This window comes from Nicotiana sylvestris, chromosome 2, assembly GCF_000393655.2.
Source record: "Nicotiana sylvestris chromosome 2, ASM39365v2, whole genome shotgun sequence".
Lineage (NCBI taxonomy): Eukaryota > Viridiplantae > Streptophyta > Magnoliopsida > Solanales > Solanaceae > Nicotiana > Nicotiana sylvestris.
In genome coordinates, this window is record NC_091058.1 from 84,155,246 (window position 1) to 84,177,859 (window position 22,614).

At 38.7% G+C, this 22,614-nt stretch overlaps 3 protein-coding genes across 6 annotated transcripts; 1 reads left to right on the plus strand and 2 right to left on the minus strand.

Moving 5' to 3' along the window:
* The first annotated feature begins 5,011 nt into the window (after window positions 1-5,011).
* On the plus strand, window positions 5,012-8,205 carry LOC104245010 (transcription factor bHLH110-like). Its single transcript, XM_009800556.2, has 7 exons — window positions 5,012-5,455; window positions 6,031-6,595; window positions 6,786-6,917; window positions 7,031-7,096; window positions 7,230-7,295; window positions 7,471-7,530; window positions 7,944-8,205. Exons 1-7 carry the CDS (start codon window positions 5,343-5,345, stop codon window positions 8,049-8,051), a joined length of 1,110 nt encoding a protein of 369 aa, XP_009798858.1. The 5' UTR covers window positions 5,012-5,342; the 3' UTR covers window positions 8,052-8,205.
* Window positions 8,206-8,878: 673 nt separating this feature from the next.
* On the minus strand, window positions 8,879-22,377 carry LOC104245017 (disease resistance RPP13-like protein 4). Of its 4 annotated transcripts, none has more exons than XM_070168033.1 (3): window positions 22,112-22,377; window positions 12,427-12,487; window positions 8,879-11,634 (listed from the first exon to the last, which is right to left on the minus strand). In XM_070168033.1, exon 3 carries the CDS (start codon window positions 11,614-11,616, stop codon window positions 9,079-9,081), a length of 2,538 nt encoding a protein of 845 aa, XP_070024134.1. In that variant the 5' UTR covers window positions 11,617-11,634; window positions 12,427-12,487; window positions 22,112-22,377; the 3' UTR covers window positions 8,879-9,078. The 4 variants fall into 4 exon arrangements, with proteins under 4 accessions (XP_070024134.1, XP_009798868.1, XP_070024133.1 ...); XM_009800566.2 differs by having other exon boundaries at window positions 8,879-11,664; window positions 22,112-22,376; XM_070168032.1 differs by lacking the exon at window positions 22,112-22,377 and adding an exon at window positions 13,380-13,858 and having other exon boundaries at window positions 8,879-11,664.
* LOC104219146 (uncharacterized) lies at window positions 17,285-19,378 on the minus strand. The gene is made up of 2 exons (XM_070166076.1): window positions 18,367-19,378; window positions 17,285-18,234 (listed from the first exon to the last, which is right to left on the minus strand). Exons 1-2 carry the CDS (start codon window positions 19,376-19,378, stop codon window positions 17,285-17,287), a joined length of 1,962 nt encoding a protein of 653 aa, XP_070022177.1.
* Window positions 22,378-22,614: the final 237 nt, after the last annotated feature.

Sequence of the window (22,614 nt, forward strand, 5' to 3'; positions counted from 1 at the left end):
CTGTGGGGTGTTTACTGATTATCGTAGCCTGCAACACTTATTTAAGCAGAAGGATCTCAATTTGAGGCAGCGGAGGTGCTTGGAGCTGCTAAAGGACTATGATATTACCATTTTGTACCATTCGGGAAAGGCCAATGTGGTGGCCGATGCCTTGAGAAAAAAGGCAGTGAGTATGGGTAGTCTTGCATTCCTTCTTGTTGGTGAGAGACCCCTTGCAGTTGATGTTCAGGCCTTGGATAATCAGTTTGTGAGATTGGATAATTCAGAGCCTAGTCAGGTCCTAGCTTATGTGTTTTCTTGGTCTTCGTTATTCGATCGCATCAGAGAGTGCCATTATGATGATCCTTATTTGCTTGTCCTCAAGGACAAAGTTCAGCACGGTGATGCCAGGGATGTGACTATTGGTGATGATGAGGTATTGAGGATGCATGGCCGGATATGTGTGCCCAATGTGGATGGGCTATGGGAGTTGATTTTTGAGGAGGCCCATAGTTTGTGGTATTCCATCCATCCAGGTGCCACGAAAATGTATCAGGATTTGAGACAGCACTATTGGTGGAGGAGAATGAAGAAAGACATAGTTGGGTTTGTAGCTCGGTGTCTCAATTGTCAGCAGGTAAAATATGAGCATCAAAGACCGGGTGGTTTGCTTCAGAAGATAGAGATTTTAGAGTGGAAGTAGGAGCGGATCACCATAGATTTCATAGTTAGGCTCCCACAGACTTCGAAGAAGTTCGATGCTATTTGGGTGATTGTGGATCGGCTGACCAAGTCCGCGCACTTCATTCTTGTGAGCACTACCTATTCTTCAGAGAGATTGGCTAAGATTTATATTAGAGAGATTATTCGCCTTCATGGGGAGCCAATTTCTATCATTTCAAACAGAGGCACGTAGTTTACATCGCAGTGTGGAAGGCCGTAAAGTGAGAGTTGGGCACGCAGGTTGACTTGAGCAGATCATTTCACCCTTAGACGGACGGACAATCCGAGCACACTATCCAGATATTGGATGACATGATATGCACTTGTGTCATTGTTTTTGGGGGTTCATGGGACTAGTTTCTACCACTCGCGAATTTTGCTTACAACAATAGTTATTAGTCGAGTATTTAGATGGCTCCGTATGAGGCTTTATATGGGAGGCGGTGTAGATCTCCAGTGGGTTGGTTTGAGCCGAGTGAGGCTAGGCTTTTGGGTACAGACTTTCAGGATGTATTGGACAAGGTGAAATTGATTCAGGAGCGGCTTCGCACGGCACAGTCGATACACAAGAGTTATGCTAACAGAAAGGTCTGTGATGTGTCTTACAGATTGGGGAGAAGGTGTTGCTGAAGGTTTCACCCATGAAGGGTGTTATGAGATTTGGGAAGAAGGGCAATTTGAGCCCTCGGTTTATTAGGCCATTTGAGGTGCTTCGAAGGATTGGGTAGGTGGCCTATGAACTTGCTTTGCCAGCTAACTTATCGAGTGTGCATCCAGTATTTCATCTTTCTATGCTTCGGAAGTATATTGGTGATCCATCTCATGTTTTAGACTTCATCACGATTCAGTTAGATGGTGATTTGACTTATGATGTAGAGCTAGTGGCCATTTTAGGGTGTCAGGTTCGAAAGTTGAGGTCAAAGGATATAGCTTTGGTAAAGGTGTAGTGGAGAGGTCAGCCCGTAGAGGAGGCTACCTGGGAGACCGAGCGGGAGATGCAGAGCAGATACCTATACCTATTTGAGGCTCCAGATATGTTTCTAGACCCGTTCAAGGATGAACGTTTATTTAAGAAGGGGATGATGTAACGACCCGGCCGGTCATTACGAGAGTTATAGCCTTGTTCCCCCTTTTCCTGCTTCTTTTGTGTTCTTTAGCTATATTATGATTTACCAGGTCAGTTGGTTCGGGTTCGGAGTGGTTTTGGAGTGAATTGAGACACTTAGTCTCTTAGGAGAAGGTTTAAGTTGGAAAAGTTGACCGGATGTTGACTTATATGTAAACAATCTTGGGATTTAATTTTGATGATTCTGTTAGCTCTGTTACATGATTTTGGACTTAGGAGCGTGGTCCAGATTGTTATTTGGAGGTCTGTGGTAGAATTAAGCTTGAATTGGCGAAAGTTAGAAAGTTAGAACTTTGGCGATTTTGGTCGGCAATGGAAATTTTGATATCGGGGTCAGAATGGAATTCTGGAAGTTAGAGTAGGTTCGTGGTGTCATATTTGACTTGTGTGCAAAATTTGAGGTCATTCGGACGTGGTTTGATATGTTTCAGCATCGTTTGTGGAATTCGTAAGTTTAGAAGTTCTTAAGCTTGAATCGGGGGTAATTTGGTGATTTGATGTTTTTTTTGAGTGATTCGAAGGTTCGACTAAGTTTGTATGATGTTATGGGACGTGTTGGTATGTTTGGTTGAGGTCGCGAGGGCCTCGGGTGAGTTTCGGGTGGCCAATGGATCATTTTTGGCCTTGGTGAGATTGCTGATGTCTGTTGTATATTTCTTCTGGTTTCCTTTTTCGCGTTCGCAAGTGGGTCTTCACGTTCGCGAAGAGTGTTTTCTGGGTGATGAGGATTTTGTTCTTCGCGTTCGGAAAGGAGGGGACACGAACGCGAATGCGAAGGTGTAGTCTGAGTGTGCATCGCAAATGCGGGAGCAGGGTTGCGTTCGCAAAGAGGAGTGAGGCAGTTGGGAACCCGAGGTCCTTAATCTATACATTCGCGAGGTGGTTGTTGCGTTCGCGAATGTCTGAGCCATCAAAGCATCGCATTCGCGGGGCATGTGTCGCTTTCGTGAAGAGTAAAGTGGAGAGGCAGTCAAGTTGTTCTACGCGAACGCGAGAGAAAGGTCGCATTCGTGAAGAAGGAAATCTGGGCAAACAGTGTTATATTCAAAATCGAGGGTTTGAGCCAATTATTCATATTTTGAGCTAGAGACCACGTAATTGAGCGATTTTTGAAGGAATTTTTAGGGAGTTGATTGGGGTAAGTGTTCCTCACTTGATTTTGGTTAAATTCCATGATTATATCTTGATTTTTGTCATCTAAATTATGAAGTGGGGTGAAAAATTGAGGGGGGGGGGAATGGAAGAGTCCTTGAGGTGTAATTTTGGAGTTTTGAAGGATATTTTGTTGTTGGATTTGAGTAAATTTGGTATGGTTAGACTCGTGAGTGAATGAGCTTTCGGGTTTTGTGACTTTGGTCGGATTCCGAGACGTGGGCCCGGGGGCCAGGTTTGAACTAATTTCGGGTTTTGAGTCTAATTTGGTAGTTTTTCTTGTGGAATTGATCCCTTTAGCCTATGTTGATCGTATTGTATTGCTTGTGGCTAGATTCGGGATATTTGGAGGCCGATTTGAGAGGCAAAGGCATCGCGGAGTAGGATTTTGGCTTGGTCTGAGGTTAGTAACGCTTCTAAACTTGGTTCTGATCGAAACCCCGAACTATGTATTATGTGATTAGTATTGAGGTGATGTACATGCCAAGTGACGGGCGTGCACCGTGAGAATGGTGACTTGGGTGATTCCATGGCACCGATTAGTGACTATATCCTGTTATTATCCATGTTTTCTCCATGTGATAAAGTAGTTGAGCTGTGAACCATACTAGAAACATATTTAGGCTTTGTGCCGGTATTGTTTGGACCCTTAGCGGTCGTTTCTTGATGTCATCTCACTAGTTTCATTTAATATTCCACACTCAGTCATAATCATGCATTTTTGTATCATATCTCAGTCTCAGTTATTTATTGATTCATCATATCATTGTTCCGGTTTGTTTTCATGACATTGTGAGCCAATGGTGAGACTGGAGATGTTGATGATTGAGTGAGGCCGAGAGCCTAGTAATGAGTGAAAGTTATGGGATCGGACTGCACGCCGCAGCGGTTATATTGATTATTATGATAGAGTTTGGGCTGCAAGAGCCCCTCCGGAGTCTGTAACACACCCCTAGTGAGGGAGGATGATATTATTGAGTGATGGATTTCCCTAGACATGGATTTGTCCGAAGTACTTGATACCTGGAGATAGATTTCTCCACAGGGTTAGATTTCCCTTTATCCTTGGTACTGGGTGACTTTTAGTCAGTGTTGTATATGTTCCAGGATGGATTTCTCTGGGCCGGATGACCATATACAGTTGCGAATGGTTGAGCACTTGAGAGTGGAAGTACACGGTGCATTTCATACATTCTGTGCATTGACATGTAGAGATTAGCTGAGCTATATACCTTACACTGTTCAAATTTGCATTTATTTTACTGCTTTGAGCTGTATATTTGACTTGAAAGCATGTCTATGTTTCTACACCTTTACTTCTGTTTTTACCTGTTGAGGTTACGTTCATCACTACCTTTTAGTCCGAAGTTTGGACTTGTTACTTACTAAGTTGGTGTACTCACGTTACTCCGTGCACCCCGTGTGCAGATCCAGGCGATATCGATCGTACCGGCGGTTGCTGATCGAGGTCCCAGAGTTTGGAGGTTGTTGAGGTAGGTACATGGCGTTCGCGGGCCTTGACCTTCCTTTTTTATCTCTGTCGTACTTTCAGTTTATATCTTCAGATACTGTAGTAGATTGTATTTACTGATCTAGACGCTCATGTACTCAGTGACACCCTAGTTTTGGATTGCATTGTGTCATTCAGAATTTTCTTATGTTTCAAACAGTTTTCTTTTATGTTAAATGCTTCCGTTAATGTTTTCAAACCTATTACTGTTGTGTTGAGTTTTGTTGAGTTGAGGCTAGCTTAGTTCCACGATAGGCACCATCACGACGATTGAGTTTGGGTCGTGACAGTAAACAACTTCCTTTTTGGAAGAAAAAAGAAAGAAAGAGGATCTTCCTTAATTAACGTGTCTTGTGTTCAGTAACTAATGTAGTAATTATGAAGGTAAAAAGGAGGACCTCGATATTGAAATCTAATTTTTGGATAAGGAATCATATGCAAATTATATATTGTAGAGTCAACATAAATGGACTATCTACATCATATTTACATCATTCTCCACCATATGTAAAGATAGGTTGGTTTGCTTTGCTTCTAAACTTCAAAAGCCACATGTTTTCTGAGGGTGCCATCATTGAATCACCTGCTAAGAAGTAGCAAGTACATGGGCCAAGACGATAAAGTTTTGTCACACTGAATCTCAGTGCACATTCTCTTCTATTCTTTTGTCTCAGCCTTTCTCTGCTATGTCCATTTCCCCTCAATCTGCCATATGAATTGATGCAAAGTGCGAATATATATACGTTGGAGAAAGTGTAGCCTTGAGAAAGAACTAAACCTAGCTATTCAAGAACGTAACTTTCCCATTTTTTTCTCTTTGATATCTGAATAGTTGTATACAAGTTCGCCGCCATGGATTCTAGGAATCTTTATCATCATTATCAACTCCAACAACAGCAGTTTGCTGGCTATCCTTTATTACCTGGAGTTCCTGCTTTACACGATTGGAATCCAAGCTTGACCTCGTAAGTTCTTCTAGTAGTACAATTCCTTTTCAAAAGTGGTATGCAGCTAGCTAGTTGATCGTTTCTCTAGTTTTACCAGTTTAAAACTGCATCTAATTCAAAAGAATTTGTTTTTGGTTTAAGAATTAATGCATCACAACGTATGATTTAGTGTCAAAATAATATCACCTTCTAAGCATTTTGTTCCTCAATTTTTTCTTATGGACAAGAAGTAGAAATTTAAACACAGATACTTGCTAGTCTTCTAAGTATTTTCTTTCCATATTCACAACTCAGCTTCATCTAACAACAACAACAATAACAAGAAACCCAGTATTATCCCATAAGTGGAGGGTAGTGTGTATGCAGCGTTACCCCTACCTGAGCTTGTGAAGGTAGAGAGATTTCCGATAGACCATCTGCTTAAGATTTCTTATTTGCTTTGAGCTCCGGTGCAAAGTATCATTAATTTAATTAAGAATCAAAGATTTTATTTTGTTCTCGCTTTTAATAAATATGAACTTTTTAATTAAAATCTGAGAAACGTGAACTTTAGGGTTTATGTGAGTTGATCTATTGCGTCTGTGATAATACAGGGAAGAAGAATATTACTACAAGGGAGACATGAAAAGGATCCAAAATAACATCTCATCAGAAGAGCAGTGGAAAAGAAGTAGTATTGATACATTTCCATTTATGAACGCCTCAATGTTCCAAGATGGCCATCAATCATCCAACGAGCAGCTGGATTACAAAAATAGCAAGGCATATATATCCAACGATTATTTCTTCAAGATGAAAGATATGAATGGTTTGAGTAACAGCTTGTTCAAAGAAAGTTACTTCAAACAAGAGCAACAGCATGTTTTTGATCTGAATGAGAATCTTCTATCCGAAGATCATTCGTATATGAACAATGCTAAAACCTGCATTGGATTTTCCCGTTTAGCTGCTGCTGCAACTCCAAATTATATCTCAAATCATATGGAACATTATGATTTCCAGGGCTTGAAGAAGTTAGCATTTAATGGCCTAAATTTCAAGAATAGTAGTATTGGTGATCATAGTACTAGCTTTGGCCATTTCTGCACAGACAGGATGTCTTCTGGCCTTGCTGGACTGCAAGAATTAACTCATAATCCATCAAATAGCTCCAACAAAGTAGGGATTTTCTTGATTTATTAGAGTATTATTTTCATCTTACGGGTTATAATCTATGTTGCTTGGACTCTCTGAAAATGTTATCAGTGGTTACGGTAACATTTTGGAGAGTTTGCGCAACATAGGTTTTAGCCACCCTCATTTTCTTCCTTCAATTGATAATCTGCTAACGGCTTAAAATTGTTAACAGAACCCAGTTGTTAGCAATAATATTGGAGTTTCTACAAAAGCAAAGAGATTGAATTGTTCAGCTGAAACTCCAGCTCAAGAAGTATCGAAGAAGCCTCGAATCACATCACAATCTTCCACTCCAATGCTTAAGGTGAAAAGGGAAGAAGAAAAATAAATTGAAGTATATATAATGTTCCCACATGTCAATCAAAAATTTATTATCAAGGTAATATAGACAATTTGAAATAAGCTGTATTGAAGCAGGTACGGAAGGAAAAACTAGGAGACAGGATTTCAGCTCTTCACAGATTAGTGGCACCTTTCGGCAAGGTATATACTCTATACATTTATACCATCAGAACCCACTAAAAACGAGTAACTGACAGAAGGAGAGTACTTGTACTATTTTATTGTTTGTACCATGCTAAATACTTGTTCTTTTCTCCCACAATGGAATATGCAGACTGATACAGCCTCAGTATTAACAGAAGCTATAGGCTATATTCAGTTCCTTCAGGACCAGATCCTGGTAATAAAGCTAGCACGCATTCTGCTTAATTTATCCTCTTCAATTCATTTAAACTCCTTTTCCTAGAAAAAGATTCATATCAAAATCGCTACTACTAATTAAGAGATTGATATTTACATTGCATTACTTTTAGCCTTTTAAATATTACCCTTTTTAATTTGTTAATGTTACACAGACATTAAGCATGCCGTATACGAAGTCATCTCAAGGGAAGCTCCATCAGATAAACTTAAAGGTAACTGCGCGAAACCAACAAGCTTTTCTACTACGTGTTGCTAGGCTAGATGGGTCTCTTTACATTTGCATGAATTTTAAGGTGTCTGTATATATTCTCCTATCTATTGCTTGAGTTAATTATTTCGTAAAGATTTTAAGTTACATAACAACACTGTAAATATACTTTTACTCGACTAGTGGTGTTTAATATATAATCTATTAATTATAACAAATTAGTTAGATATATTACCATTTTTATCAACTATCCTATCAATGTTTAATTATTATACCTATAATTACTTTACAAGTGATCTTATTGCATGTGCAAATAAATTTTATTGGTCTGTACGTAGAACTTCTATAGCAAATATGGAATTAAGGAAATTAAATACTTGGTTGAAAGCACCTGTTTTTTGGTGTTTGGTGTGGCAGGATTCGAGCATAGACATGAAAGGACAAACAGTGCTAGATCTTAAGAGTAGAGGGCTATGTCTTGTGCCAATGTCTTTTTCTTCTTACATCACTTATTCGTGCGACTGAAACATCGGACAAGTACTCCATTGACTTCAATAATGCATGGAAGCATATGGTAGGATTGTACAGTTACTGTAACTTTTCATGCCCAAATCATGAAGATAATGTTTATTGTGACATAGTTTGCAATCAATAATCGCTTAAAGATTTATTGCGTTTTTTCCTCATGGGCATCGCCAGATTCTTGAATTAATTCCCATTGGAATTTGGAGGATGTACGTAATAATCACTCCATTCAACTTCATATTTAGAGTCAAATGTAACAGTCTTCTTAGCCCAACTTTTGAAGATGTCTTCTGAAAATTAACTTAATGTTTTTAATTTAATTTATTTTAATCTCTAGAGATCTACTTTTAATATATAAGAAAGAAATATAAATGGATGTTAATTCAACTCAAAATTGATCTAATTGGTCTGTAAACCAAAGAAACTTTGAATTGGACTGAAACTGTATGATAACTAGAATGTTTAATATCCAGATGTTAACTTCATGTCCATAGTTGACCAATGATACAGGATAACGAACATATGACTGTCAACATCAATTAACACTACCTCAATCTCCAGCAAGTTGAGATTGACTTATGAATCCTTACAGTCAATGTCGCTCTATTTAAATAACACAAATGCAACATACATGAAGATCTGGTGCGGGAGAATCTGGAGCACTGGCAGAGAATGAACAAGATATATCCGTAAATACCACCATTTTACTATATGAGACAACAACAACAATAATATAAGTATGTTCCCACCAGGTGGGGTCTGGGAAGGTAGTCTGTACGCAGACCTTACCCCTACCTAGAGGCAAAATATATGAGACTATATGAGACTTAACAATAATAACGATCAGTCCTTGAATCGACAGAAGAAAATCCAAGAAGCTTATGTTTTTCAATCTCTAGACAATTAAACTTTTACAGCTGAAGGAAAAAAAAGTCATGAACACAACATATTTATAGTATTAGGATCCACAAAAGAATGAGAACAAGAAAACTAAGATAACAGAATGTATGGGTTTAAGTGTCTCTAGTCAGCCCCAATGTTCATCCTTCTTCCATAGACCCCCTCTAAACCCTGCATCTTCAATTGGAAATGACTCCAACTCAGGACACCAGCTAACCTTGAGTATTCTTAAGGAAGGCATTACTTGATGCATTGCTGACCATTCCAATCTCAAATCCGATAAAGATTCCAACAATAAGCCCTCAATTTTCCAAGCAGTACTACCATCACCCCAGAAGTTCTCATGCATTTGTGTAATATCACCAGAAATGATTGACAGGTACCGCAACATGGGCAGAGATGTAGGGTTAAGCCATTCAGGACTTGTCTTACCTGGATAAAATTTGAGAATCAGCTCGTGGAGTTGTCGTGGAGGATAAAGTCTACCAAGTTTGGTCGCAAGTCCATTATCTTGACTGCCAAAGCAACTTATTGTTAAAAATTGAAGTTCTTGGAGATCTACCAGTACATTCCCCTCATCATCTCCAATCTCCTCATTTTGAGTTAGTCTTAAACTGAGAGTTCTGAGTCGAGTGAGGCGTCTGAGCTCAGCTATACGACAACCTCCTGGTTGGCTTACTTTTGCAGGCTTAAATCCAAGCAATACTTGAAGATTGGAAAGCCTACTTAATCCTTTTGGAAGGTACTCAAGTGAACCACAGTTGTTCACATCTAAAACAGCAAGTTCCTCAAATGTCAGAACGCAAGAGGGGAGCATTTTCATATTTTGGCAATAGCTGAAATCCAAAATCTGTAATTTTTCAAGCTTGGATATGGAAGCTGGAACTCCAATCATTGGATGTGTATTGCTTAAACTGAGATAAGTAAGCTGTTTGGCAGATCCAATGCCTTCCAACAAACTTGAAAGAGGCAAATCGAAAATTGATTTTGACAGATCCAATACTTGGAGGTGTCGACTCTTGCACAACTTCTTGGCAATGTCGAAACGGATTTTGTTTACTTCACCACTCTTTGTGGTTGTTAGCAGTGCTCGTAACTTTCGATTGCTCAGTAGTTGCTTCCCATTCATCTCACTCTTAATACCCAAATGCCGACAAGTTGCATCAGATGGGGTGCAAAATGCATCATCCTCTGCTATTTTGATCACCAAGTCACGAACCATATCATGCATTTTGCATGTGTGGATCACACCATTGTAAGCCTTATCAACAACTTCTATCAAACACCGATTGGATAGTTGTGAGAAACAATCTTCTCCCACTTCAGTCGATGACCTACCACTTCTCAGAGGTATGAAGCTTTCTCCAATCCACCAACGGATCAGTTGGTCTTTTGGTATGACACAATCTTCAGGAAAGAGTGAAAAACAGAGGAAACAGGATTTCAAGTAAGGAGGGAGTTCATCATAGCTCAACTGTAGTGAGGCCGTCACTGAGTCATCATTTTCTTTCAATTCATCACGGAAATGATTTGCAATACGCCTCCATTCGTGATAGTAAGGTGGCTTGCAAAGCATCACTCCTCCTACTGCTTTGATTGCTAAAGGAAGACCCTTGCATTTTTCCACAATCTCCTTTCCCACGTCCTCCAACTCGGGGAAATTGCATTCACCTGCACTTGCTGCAAACGCAATCTTCCGGAATAGTAACCAACTGTAGTGCTCATTGAGGAATTTTGGCCAATGTATTCTTGCTTCTGTAACTCCCATCTTGCGAGCGACTAGCTCATTTCTCGTTGTTACAATAACACTGCTCCCATTTCCTTTGGGCAGTCCAGCATAAATTTTTTGCCACCAAGCATTGTCCAAGCTCCAAACATCATCCATAACAATCAAAAACCTCTTTCCCAAAAGGTACTGGTTTATTTTTCTTAACAGTTCACACTGGTCATCACCAACGCATGCATCTCCTAAACTCCTCAATATGCTTCTCATGACTTGTTCCTCAGTAAATGTTTGAGAAACAGACACCCAAATCCTCCTCTCAAAGTGATCCTCCACCCTTCTGTCATTGAAGACTTTCTGAGCAAGAGTGGTTTTGCCAAGTCCTCCCATACCCACAAATGCAATGGCAAGTAAACCATCTCTTGCTTCAAATAGCCAATCCTTTATCTTCTCAGTGTCACCTTCCAAACCAACTACCTGAGTGTGGTCATAAAGGGAAGAAGTCCATCTTGACATTAGATTATTGTGTGCCTCCATACTTCCTTCTTTTAGAAGTGGTACTCCAAGATATGTTGAAATGTTTTGCTTTATCTCCGAGATTCTGTCATTGATTTCAGCAAGGCGCTTCCCAGTTTGATGGCGAAGAGATAGCCTTTTGGGATGGAAGCATGTAGTAGCCCGATCACTATCTGCAGATTGATTCTGGCAGTCCTCAAGTATCTCTTCAGCTTCGAAAATTAAGTCTCGCAAACACGACATGACTCCTTTAAGGGTGTTGTTTTTCCTCTTGAGCCTCTCTGCATCTTTGAGAAAGCTTTGCATGAATAGCAGCTCGTTCTTCAGTTTTTCAAATTGCTGTCTGTATTTAGTAAGAAACCTACTCTCCTCTGTGAGAACATTCAGAAGTTTCTCCAAGAATACAGTGACCACCGCATCCACCATCTCTTCTGCTACAAATTTCTGAAATGCAGCTTAATGAAAATGGATCACCTAATAAACCAAAAGAACAAATCACTAAGGGAGCTCAAGGACATATTCATAAAAAAACATAAGTATTTTCTACGTAAGTCTACCTCCCACAAAAGAAGGAAATACTTAAGTTTGTATAGGAGTATGTTTGGTTCCGCTTGTAAGAATATAATCCCGGGATAGAACTAGTTATACAGTGTCTGGTCCAATTTCTATTTCTCGCATTACAAATACCCAGATCTAATATTATTTTATGTGCCATAGAATATGAAACAAAAATACATGTTTTAGCAACACCTGGGAAAAAGAACCTAAAATGGTACAAATTACACTTAAAGCAGGCAGGTTTTTAAGAAAAGAACAATATAGTAAGAATTCTTAATAATTTAAAACTTATAATGTCACGACCCATTTTCTGAACAAGCCGGGACCGGCACTCATCACTGAACATGACCGAGCGGACCATCTCTGCTTATCGAATCTATTATAACTTCAAACTTTATATGCCACAAGGCACAACTGTAACCAAATACTTTTAAATAATTTAAATATCTAAAATAAGCCAACTTCAAAACTTTATTCGTAGTAACCAATAAAATGCTGCTAAGTTATTATCAAAAACATCTTAATCTTAACCCAACGACTATATCTATGAAGCCTCTACTGATAAACTGACGCATTGCTCAAGACATGAGATTTTCTGGCCAGTTCTCTAAGTAAACAAAGAAATAACTAAATAAAGATAACTCTAAGGAATACTCCACGAACAAAAGCGGAGCTCACCAATAGCAGTAGAAGAGAAGGAAGTCCTAACTCGTAGCCTGCTCGCCTGCAAAATCGGTTCCTACGTTGTACCGCAGACCAACGTAAGTTCCCAAAAGAGAACGTCAGTACCATCCATTGTACTCAATGAGCCTCAACGACAGGGGACGAAACTTTAATAACATATATATTACGAGCAAAGATTCTAAATGCATGTAAAACATAAGTTTATAAGAACAATTCTAAAATAATTGCATAATAGCAGTTTATGAATATTCTAAAAGAAATTCTTTTCTTTTTCTTTCTTATAAAAAAATACTTCACTTTATACTTTGGGAGTTCCAACTATCCTGACTTAATTCTGTCTCAGTCACCATGTGATCGGCACGGGTTCGATCCCAACCTAATCGAATAGGCCCAATCCACGAGGTGTCACTCGTTTCATGGTTCTCAGCGCTCATGTATCATACCTTAGACTGACTAAGTAAATTCTCAGCAATGAGACCCTCGGCTCGTGTGCTCCCTACTTTGGCACAAGTAGTTTCAGGATGTCAACGTCTTGGTCAGGACCCTCGGCTTGGACGATGACTCCTTCTCAGGATAAAGGATACTCCCAAAAATCTTTTCTTTCTAAAACCTCTTCTTGTGACCTTTCAAGTCTATATCTTTCCTTTATAGAACATCATGTACATGATCATGCTGGTATCCTTAAATGTAAAAATATTTCTAAAGATTCTTGCTTCTTCATAAATTTTCAACATGAAAATAGCATATAAGAATAACACAAAAATCGGAAAATTTACACACATTTATCATAATAAATCATCTAAACTTTTGCTAGACCACTTCTAAGTTAATAGGTACTCACTCGCTCCAATTAAGTAAATATAAACTCTTTTAAGCAATTTATCAAACACCTTGTATGCGTGCTTTTGTGAGTTAAACCACTTTAGTAAAGGGTTATATCAACTCACCTCAAAACTTCTCGAGCCAATACGTAGGCCCTAGTCCAATCGACACCAGTCAAACAATCGATTCTACAACAACCAGTGCATTCTAATCAATTTTAAAGTACTACACCTAAATATGAAATTTATTGTTGATATAGAGAAAGAAGTGAATTAACTATTCAATTCTTACCTACTACTACTGGAGGATAATTGACAATAGAGAATTTATATACCTGAGTTCAAGAATTATTGATTTGTAAAGAACCCTAGAATTTTTTTGTTGTTGCATGCGTGCCTTCCGTTTGTTGCGTGAATGGAATAACGTTTTGTTTCTTTTTCCGTATAAGAATTGCGTGAATGAATAGAAGGTTAAGTCTCCTGTTTTGTTCGTATAACAATTCTCAGCCTTCAGGCTTTGTTCGTATAAGTTTAAGTCTTCTGATTTGATTAAGGCATTTTAAGCCTTTTGCCTTTCGAAAAGGCAGACGTATTTTTTTTTTTTTTTTTTTTTTTGTATAAGGCTTTAAGCCTTTGTTTACATCAGCCACTTTATGGGCTTAAGGTTAATTTCTGTTTTTTTTTACTTAACTAATAATTAATGATACCCACTTTTTAATAATTAATAATATTAAAAATTATTAATATTTTCCCTAATTGTATGTCCAATTATTTATAAATAGAAAAGTAATACAAAATCAATCACAAGGATTTAAATCCGTAATAGAAGTATAATTTAAGATTATAAAAATTAAATTCTATATTTAGCGTGTCTTGAAACTTTTATAAATTTGAGGATTGTTGCAATCTTCCCTCCTTAAAAATATTCGTCCTCGAATGTCACTAGGGCCTTATTCTTAAGCTAACAATCATCCCATAGGTCCTTGAACCTCTTAAATTTTTCTTAGCACGACTCACTCTTCCAAGGGACTCAAAATTTTGGCTCTCCCTAAATTTTCAAAAATTTCGGCAAAGTTTCCCTTGTAATTTGGACTATCCAAAAAAATATCCCTGTCACAAATACCACAACTACACCAACAACAACCAAATATACCATAACAGGCCATTCTTAGGCACCATACACAGCTGATAAATTAATTACTCACACTCTGGCAAGGAGGTACCACAATAACCAACAAGAATCTAAAACACAATACTTTAGCAAAAGTAAATCACTTTAAGGAGTTAAATGTACTTTGGCATGGCACTAAATTATTAAATAACTAAATATACTCTGACAAAAACTAAATTACTTCAATAACTAAGTATAATCTAGCAAGGACATAAACACATGCTAACTTGTATTTAATAAATAAAATATAAATGTCAATCCAAACCTAAGTTCACATACCTTTTTTCTCAAATAAATATGGATATTTCTCTCTCATAACTTCCTTGACCTCCCACGTAGCCTCTTTTGAATCATGATTACTCCACAAAACCTTTACCGATGCTATATATTTTGTTCTCAACTTTCTGACTTGCCTATCGAGAATTTCTATAGGTACCTCTTCATAAGTCAGGCCTTCCTTAATTTCTATGGTATCGGCAGGTATTATATGCATACTCATCATGAATGTACTTTCTAAGCATAGACACATGAAAGACAGGATGCACAGAGGACAATTCAACGGGCAACGCTAGCTCATAAGCCACATTTCCCTTCTTTTCTATAATCTCATAAGGTCCAATAAATCTAGGACTAAGTTTCCCCATCTTACCAAACTTGATAACTCCTTTCATTGGTGAAACTTTCAAAAATACCTTGTCACCAACCATGAACTCTAAGTCACGATGCCTCTTGTCAGAATAGGACTGTTGACGACTCTGAGCCGCTTTCAATCTTTCTCTGATTAGCTGGACTTTTTCTAAGGCCTCACAAACAAACTCTGGACCAATCAACGGCACCTCCGATAGTTCAAACCAACCCACTGGAGACCTACATCTTCGCCCATACAATGCTTCATAAGGAGCCATACTGATGCTAGCCTGATAGCTGTTATTGTAAGCAAATTCTATAAGTGGCAAGTGATCATACCAATTATCTCCAAAATCTATAACACATGCTCGCAACATATCTTCGAGAGTCTGAATGGTTTCTTGCCTGGCCATCGGTCTGTGGATGGAAAGCGGTGCTCAAATTTACCTTGGTACCTAATCTTTTCTGAAATGCCTGCCAAAAATGCGCCGTGAACTGAGGGCCTCTGTCAGATATGATTGAAACTAGAGTACCATGCAATCGGACTATTTCTTTGATGTACAACTGCGCATACTACTCTGCGGAATCTGTCGTCTTTACTGGTAGGAAATGCGCGAACTTTGTCAGTCGGTCTAGAATAACCCAAATTGAATCATGCTTACGGTACGTGCAAGGTAGACCTACTACGAAATCCATATTAATCATCTCCCACTTCCACTGTGGTATCTCTATATCTTGAGCTAGGCCACCAAGCCTCTGATGCTCGACTTTGACTTGCTGGCAATTCAAACATTTAGCCACATGATCTGCTACTTGTTTCTTCATGCCTTTCCACCAATACAACTCTTTCGAATCTAGATACATTTTGGTAGCACCTGGGTGGATAGAGTACCTCGAACTGTGAGCTTCTTCCATTATGGCCTTCCTAATACCATCTACATTAGGCACATATAATCGATCATTCAACTTCAAAACTCCGTCACTTCCTAGAGTGAAGGCAGTGATTTCTTTATTTCTGACTCCTTCTTTTAACTTCACTAAGTACGGATCTTCGTCTTGCTTAGCCTTAACATGCGCAACAAAGGAGGATTGCGCTAAGTCATAAGCAGTTATACCTCCTTCTTCGGTCTTGTCCAATCTAATTCCATCATTTGCTAGTTTTTGAATTCCTCGATCAAAAGATCACATTTGTACAACAAGATGGGCCAAGACACCCATTGACTTCCTACTAAGTGCATCTGCTACCACATTAGCTTTGCCCGGGTGATAAAGGATATTGATGTCATAATCTTTCAATAGCTCGAGCCACCTTCTCTGTCTCAAATTTAATTCTTTTTGCTTGAAAATGTACTGGAGGCTTTTATGATCTGTAAACACTTCAGAATGTTCGCCATAAAGGTAGTATCGCCATATTTTTAATGCAAACACCACTACTGCAAGCTCCAAGTCGTGTATGGGGTAGTTCTTTTCATGATTCTTTAACTGCCTGGAAGCATAAGCAATAACTTTTCCATTTTGCATAAGAACACAACCAAGGCCCACTCTAGAGGCATCACAATACACTGTGAACCCACCCGAACCTGTCGGCAAGGTTAACACAAGTGCAGTGGTCAACCTCTTCTTTAACTCTTGAAAACTATGGTCACAAGCGTCTGACTATTGGAACTTAACTGCTTTCTGAGTCAACTTAGTTAATGGAGTTGCAAGTGAGGAAAACCCCTCTACAAACCTTTTATAGTAGCCAGTTAACCCCAAGAAACTCCTGATTTCGGTTGGCGTTGTCGGCCTAGGCCAGTTCTTTACTGCTTTTGTTTTCTGAGGATCTACTTTTATTCTTTCACTAGATACCACGTGGCCCAAGAATGCCACTGACTGCAACCAGAACTCACATTTTGAAAATTTGGCATAAAGTTCATTCTCCTTCAAGGTCTGCAAGGCTATTCTGATGTGTTCTGCATGATCTTCCTTACTCTTAGAGTACACCAAAATATCGTCTATAAACACAATAATAAAGGTATCCAGGAATGGCTTGAAAACTCTGTTCATGAGGTCCATGAATGCAGCTGGAGCATTTGTCAACCCGAAGGACATCACTAGAAATTCATAGTGCTCGTAGCGAGTGCGAAAGGCTGTTTTAGATATATCTTCTTCCCTGATTCTCAACTGATGGTATCCCGACCTCAAGTCTATTTTTGAAAAGTACTTTGCACCCTGAAGTTGATCAAATAAATCATCAATTCTTGGCAGTGGGAGCCATCTTATAAGGAGGTATAGATATAGGCTGAGTGCCTGGCATGAGATCAATGCTAAAGTCTATGATTCTTTCAGGAGGAAGTCCGGGAAGGTCATCTGGGAAAACTTCTAGAAATTCTCTAACAATTGGCACAGACTGAAGAGCTGGTGGTTCTGATTCTGGGTTAATGATGTGACCCAAATAGGCGAGACACCCCTTACTGATCACTCGTTGTGCCTTAAGGTAAGAAATAAACTTACCTACAAGTGATGCTGAACTACCCTTCCACTCTAAGACTTCTTCATTTGGAAATTGGAACCTGACTATCTTGGCATGACAATCTAATATGGCATAGTAGGAAGATAACCAATCCATACCCATGATCACATCGAAATCCACCATTTCTAACTCTATGAGATCGGCTTTGGTGTTGCGACCTTGGACTGAAACTATACAACCTCTATAGACTCTTGTGACTTTCACTGACTTGCCAACTGGAGTAGATACTAGGAATGACTCACTAAGTTGTTCAGGTTCTAGTCCGAGGTTTATTGCAAAGTATGGAGTCACATATGAAAACGTTGAACCTGGATCCATTATGGCATAAGCATTATGTGAGCATACTAAAAGTATACCTGTAATAACTTCTGCAGATGCCTCTGCACTCTGACGATCAAGTGTGGCAAACAAACGGGGTTGACCCCCTCCTTGAGTAACTCGATCTGCACCTCTGCTTGCCTCATGCCCAGTCTGATTATGAGACCCACGAGCCTGAGGTGGTGCAACTGCAGTAGCTAAGGAACTAGAAGGACGAGTTGATCCCCCACTGAAATTACGTCTCAACTTTGGGCAGTTGGCCTTTATATGACCAATGTCTCCGCAATGATAGCAACCATGAAACCCGAGCTTGCACTGACCTAAACGTTGCCGCTTACATGTTCCACAAAGACCTTGTTATTGTGAATGTTGCTCAGCATGACTCTGGCTATGTGAGGATGATGTCCTAAAATTCTGATTCTGGCGAGACTGGTTTCCATAACTCTGAGTACGTTTGAAGGTAGACCCACCACCTGACTAATGACTGGACTGAGCTGGTGCTAATGACTCCTTATTAAAGGAATCCCTTCCACCTCCGTTGGATGTACCATTAAACCTGCCCGATATCCGGGCTTTCTTGTTATGCTCTTTTTCTTCTCTCCTATGTTGTCTGTCTTTTTCTAAGTGCTTGGCAAATCCCACAACAGAGGAGAAGGCTGTCATCCCTACCGTTGCAGCTGATGTCGTATCCTTAATGTGGTAAGCTAAACCGCCAACAAACCTGCGAATTTTTGCTTTTTCTGTCTTAACTATGTGAGGAGCATGCTTAGCTAACCTTACGAATTCCATATAGTACTCTTGCACACTTTTATTCCCTTGCTTGAGCTGTTCGAACTCTGTAGTCTTAGCTTCCTTATCCTCTTCTGGGATAAAGTTAGCCATGAAGGCCTCTTCAAATTCTTCCCAAGTAGGCGGACCATCATCTTCATCTCTTTCCTTTTCCCACATCTCAAACCAAGCGCCAGCCACATCTCTAAGCTGGTAAGCAACCTGCTCCACAGCTTCATCATCAAATGCTTTCATCACTCGGAGGGCTTTTTTGACACCCTCCAGCCACAACATTGGATCTTCATCAACTATAGAACCATGGAACACTAGAGGACTCAACTTCAAAAATTCATTCACTCTTGAGGACTCAGAATTGTTTTGTCTATTTGATTGAGGTGGAATCTCATCTCTTCTCTCGTTCTGGTTGGCCATAAAGGCTTTAAACATCTCCATAGCACTGTTGATAGCATTAAACATCTGACCCACCGCGGGAGATATAGTTGCCTGAATCGGAGCTGCTGTTGGGGGCGACACTGGATCCTGAGGTACTGGATCATCATGCTCCACCCCTTCTTCATGTTCAACCCGGGGTACTTGAGCACCCTTTGAGGATTTACCTTTCCTTTTCTGAGTTAGAGCCTTTTTAGTTCTGCCTTGAGCCACAATAGTAGCAATAGTTTCTTGAGCAGCATCCTGAGTCTCGGTGTCAGAGTTGCGAGTACGAGCCATTTCTGCGAGTTTTGGAGAAACGAATACATTGGAGAATTTCTTAGAGGTAGGATCTACTGCACGATCTAAAGTATGAGAAAAATGAAACTTTTCCAAAATGCTTGTAGCCTCCTGTTTATAAGTATGGCGCGTTTCATACCCATAAACAAGACTCTACTAACACGGCTTCATAGACCCCTAGGACTCCATAAACCTGAGGCTCTGATACCAAATTTGTCACGACCCATTTTCTGAACAAGCCGAGACCGGCACTCGATCACTAAACATGACCGAGCGGACTATCTCTGCTTATCAAATCTATTATAACTTCAAACTTTATATGTCACAAGGCACTACTGTAACCAAATACTTTTAAATAATTTAAATATCTAAAATAAGCCAACTTCAAAACTTTATCCGTAGTAACCAATAAAATGTTGCTAAGTTATTATCAAAAACATCTGAATCTTAACCCAACGACTATGTCTATGAAGCCTCTACTGATAAACTGACGCACTGCTCAAGACATGAGATTTTCTGGCCAGTTCTCTAAGTAAACAAAGAAATAACTAAATAAAGATAACTCTAAGGAATACTCCACGAACAAAAGCGGAGCTCACCAATAGCACTGGAAGAGAAGGAAGTCCTAACTCGTAGCCTGATCGCCTGCAAAATCGGTTCCTACGTTGTACCGCAGACCAAAGTAGGTTCCCAAAAGAGAACGTCAGTACCATCCATTGTACTCAGTGAGTCTCAACGACAGCGGACGAAACTTTAATAACATATATATTACGAGCAAAGATTCTAAATGCATATAAAACATAAGCTTATAAGAACAATTCTAAAATAATTGCATAATAGCAGTTTATGAATATTCTAAAAGAAATTCTTTTCTTTTTCTTTCTTATAAAAAAAAATACTTCACTTTATACTTTGGAGTTCCAACTATCCTGACTTAATTCTGTCTCAGTCACCGTGTGATCGGCACGGGTTCGATCCCAACCTGATCGAATAGGCCCAATCCACGAGGTGCCATTAGCTTCATGGTTCTCAGCGCTCATGTATCATACCTTAGCCTGGCTAAGTAAATTCTTAGCAACAAGACCCTCGGCTCGCGTGCTCCCTACTTTGGCACAAGTAGTTTCATGAAGTCAACACCTTGGTCAGGACCCTTGGCCTAGACGATGACCCCTTCTCAGGATAAAGGATACTCCCAAAAATCTTTTTTTTCTAAAACTTCTTCTTGTGACCTTTCAAGTCTAAATCTTTTCTTTATAGAACATCATGTACATGCTCATGTTGGTATCCTTAAATGTAAGGCATGGCATAGGAATGAAATAAACATGTAAAAGTATTTCTAAATATTCTTGCTTCTTCATAAATTTTCAACATGAAAATAGCATATAAGAATAACACAAATCTGAAAATTTACACACATATATCATAATAAATCATCTAAACTTTTGCTAGAACACTTCTAAGTTAATAGGTACTCACTCGCTCCAATTAAGTAAATATAAACTCTTTTAAGCAATTTATCAAGCACCTTGTATGCGTGCTTTTGTGAGTTAAACCACTTTAGTAAAGGGTTATATCAACTCACCTCAAAACTTCTCGAGCCAATACGTAGGCCCTAGTCCAATCGACACCAGTCAAACAATCGATTCTACAACAACCAGTGCATTCTAATCAATTTTAAAGTACTACACCTAAATATGAAATTTATTGTTGATATAGAGAAAGAAGTGAATTAACTATTCAATTCTTACCTACTACTACTGTAGGATAATTGACAATAGGGAATTTATATACCTGAGTTCAAGAATTAGTGATTTGAAAAGAACCCTAGAATTTTTTTGTTGTTGCCTGCGTGCCTTGCGTTTGCTGCGTGAATGGAACAATGTTTTGTTTCTTTTCCCGTATAAGAATAGCGTGAATGAATAGAAGGTTAAGTCTCCTGTTTTGTTCGTATAACAATTCTCAGCCTTCAGGCTTTGTTCGTATAAGTTTAAGTCTTCTGACTTGATTAAGGCATTTTAAGCCTTTTGTCTTTTGCCTTTTGAAACGGCAGATACGGTTTTTTTTTTTTTTTTTTTGTATAAGGCTTTAAGCCTTTGTTTACATCAACCACTTTATGGGCTTAAGGTTAATTTCTGTTTTTTTTTTACTTAACTAATAATTAATGATACCCACTTTTTACTGATTAATAATATTAAAAATTATTAATATTTCCCCTAATTGTATGTCCAATTATTTATAATTAGAAAAGTATTTCAAAATCAATCATAAGGATTTAAATCCGTAATAGAAGTATAATTTAAGATTATAAAAATTAAATTCTATATTTAGTATGTCTTGAAACTTTTATAAATTTGAGGAGTGTTACATACAACTTCTTTAAACTAAAACCTAAATTACCTACTCATGATACAAATATAACACAGCTACTTCTTGGCTTTGGTATGAAATCCGCATAACAATCTTCGTGTCATTATTAATCATCCTATAACAATCCTTATATAATTACCCAGCATTGAACAATCCACAATCAAAATTCTGAATAACTAGCTACTCCCTGAACCAAATGAACCTTAAGAGCTATTGTTCCAAAACTAAAACCACCTAACTAAGTACTTAGTAATTTAATGTCCGAATCCTCTCTAAGAAAATTTAGAGTTAATTTTCCATGATAAGCTGAGCGGAAAAAAAAGAGAAGACCGGATCGAAAATTGAGCAGAGGCCTGCAACACTTACTTGTGAAGAAGGAAGATGCTTCTCCTGAGATGCTGCGTTAGTTATGATCACTATAGGAGTTTGAGAATTCGCCTTTTCAAAGTTGCAGTTTTTAAGTGGTGTAATAATTAGAGAGGAGGAAGGAAAGGAGGAAACCACAGAGATTGAAAACGAGAGAAATGGGGCCAACGCGGTTCAAAGAAAAATGCCAAGTGTTATGCCCAACTCCAAGTCAACGGGGTCCTCTCACCCTCTGCTTCGTTGAAAGCTGAGGTGTGGACGCTATGAATAAGGAAGAAAATAAATGCATTGTTGATTTCGAAGCCACTTGCTCTTCTAGACTTCTATCTGATCAATTAAGTCGCAGTTCCAAACTAATTAGATTAATCTTATGTATCTATCTATATTATATTAAAAGCACAAAGACATTTTCGTTTTTTTTTATCTTTTTAAAATATAGTTTACATCGAACAAAATAGTCATTTAATTATTTTTCTATATTTATGAATAGTCATTTAATTAAT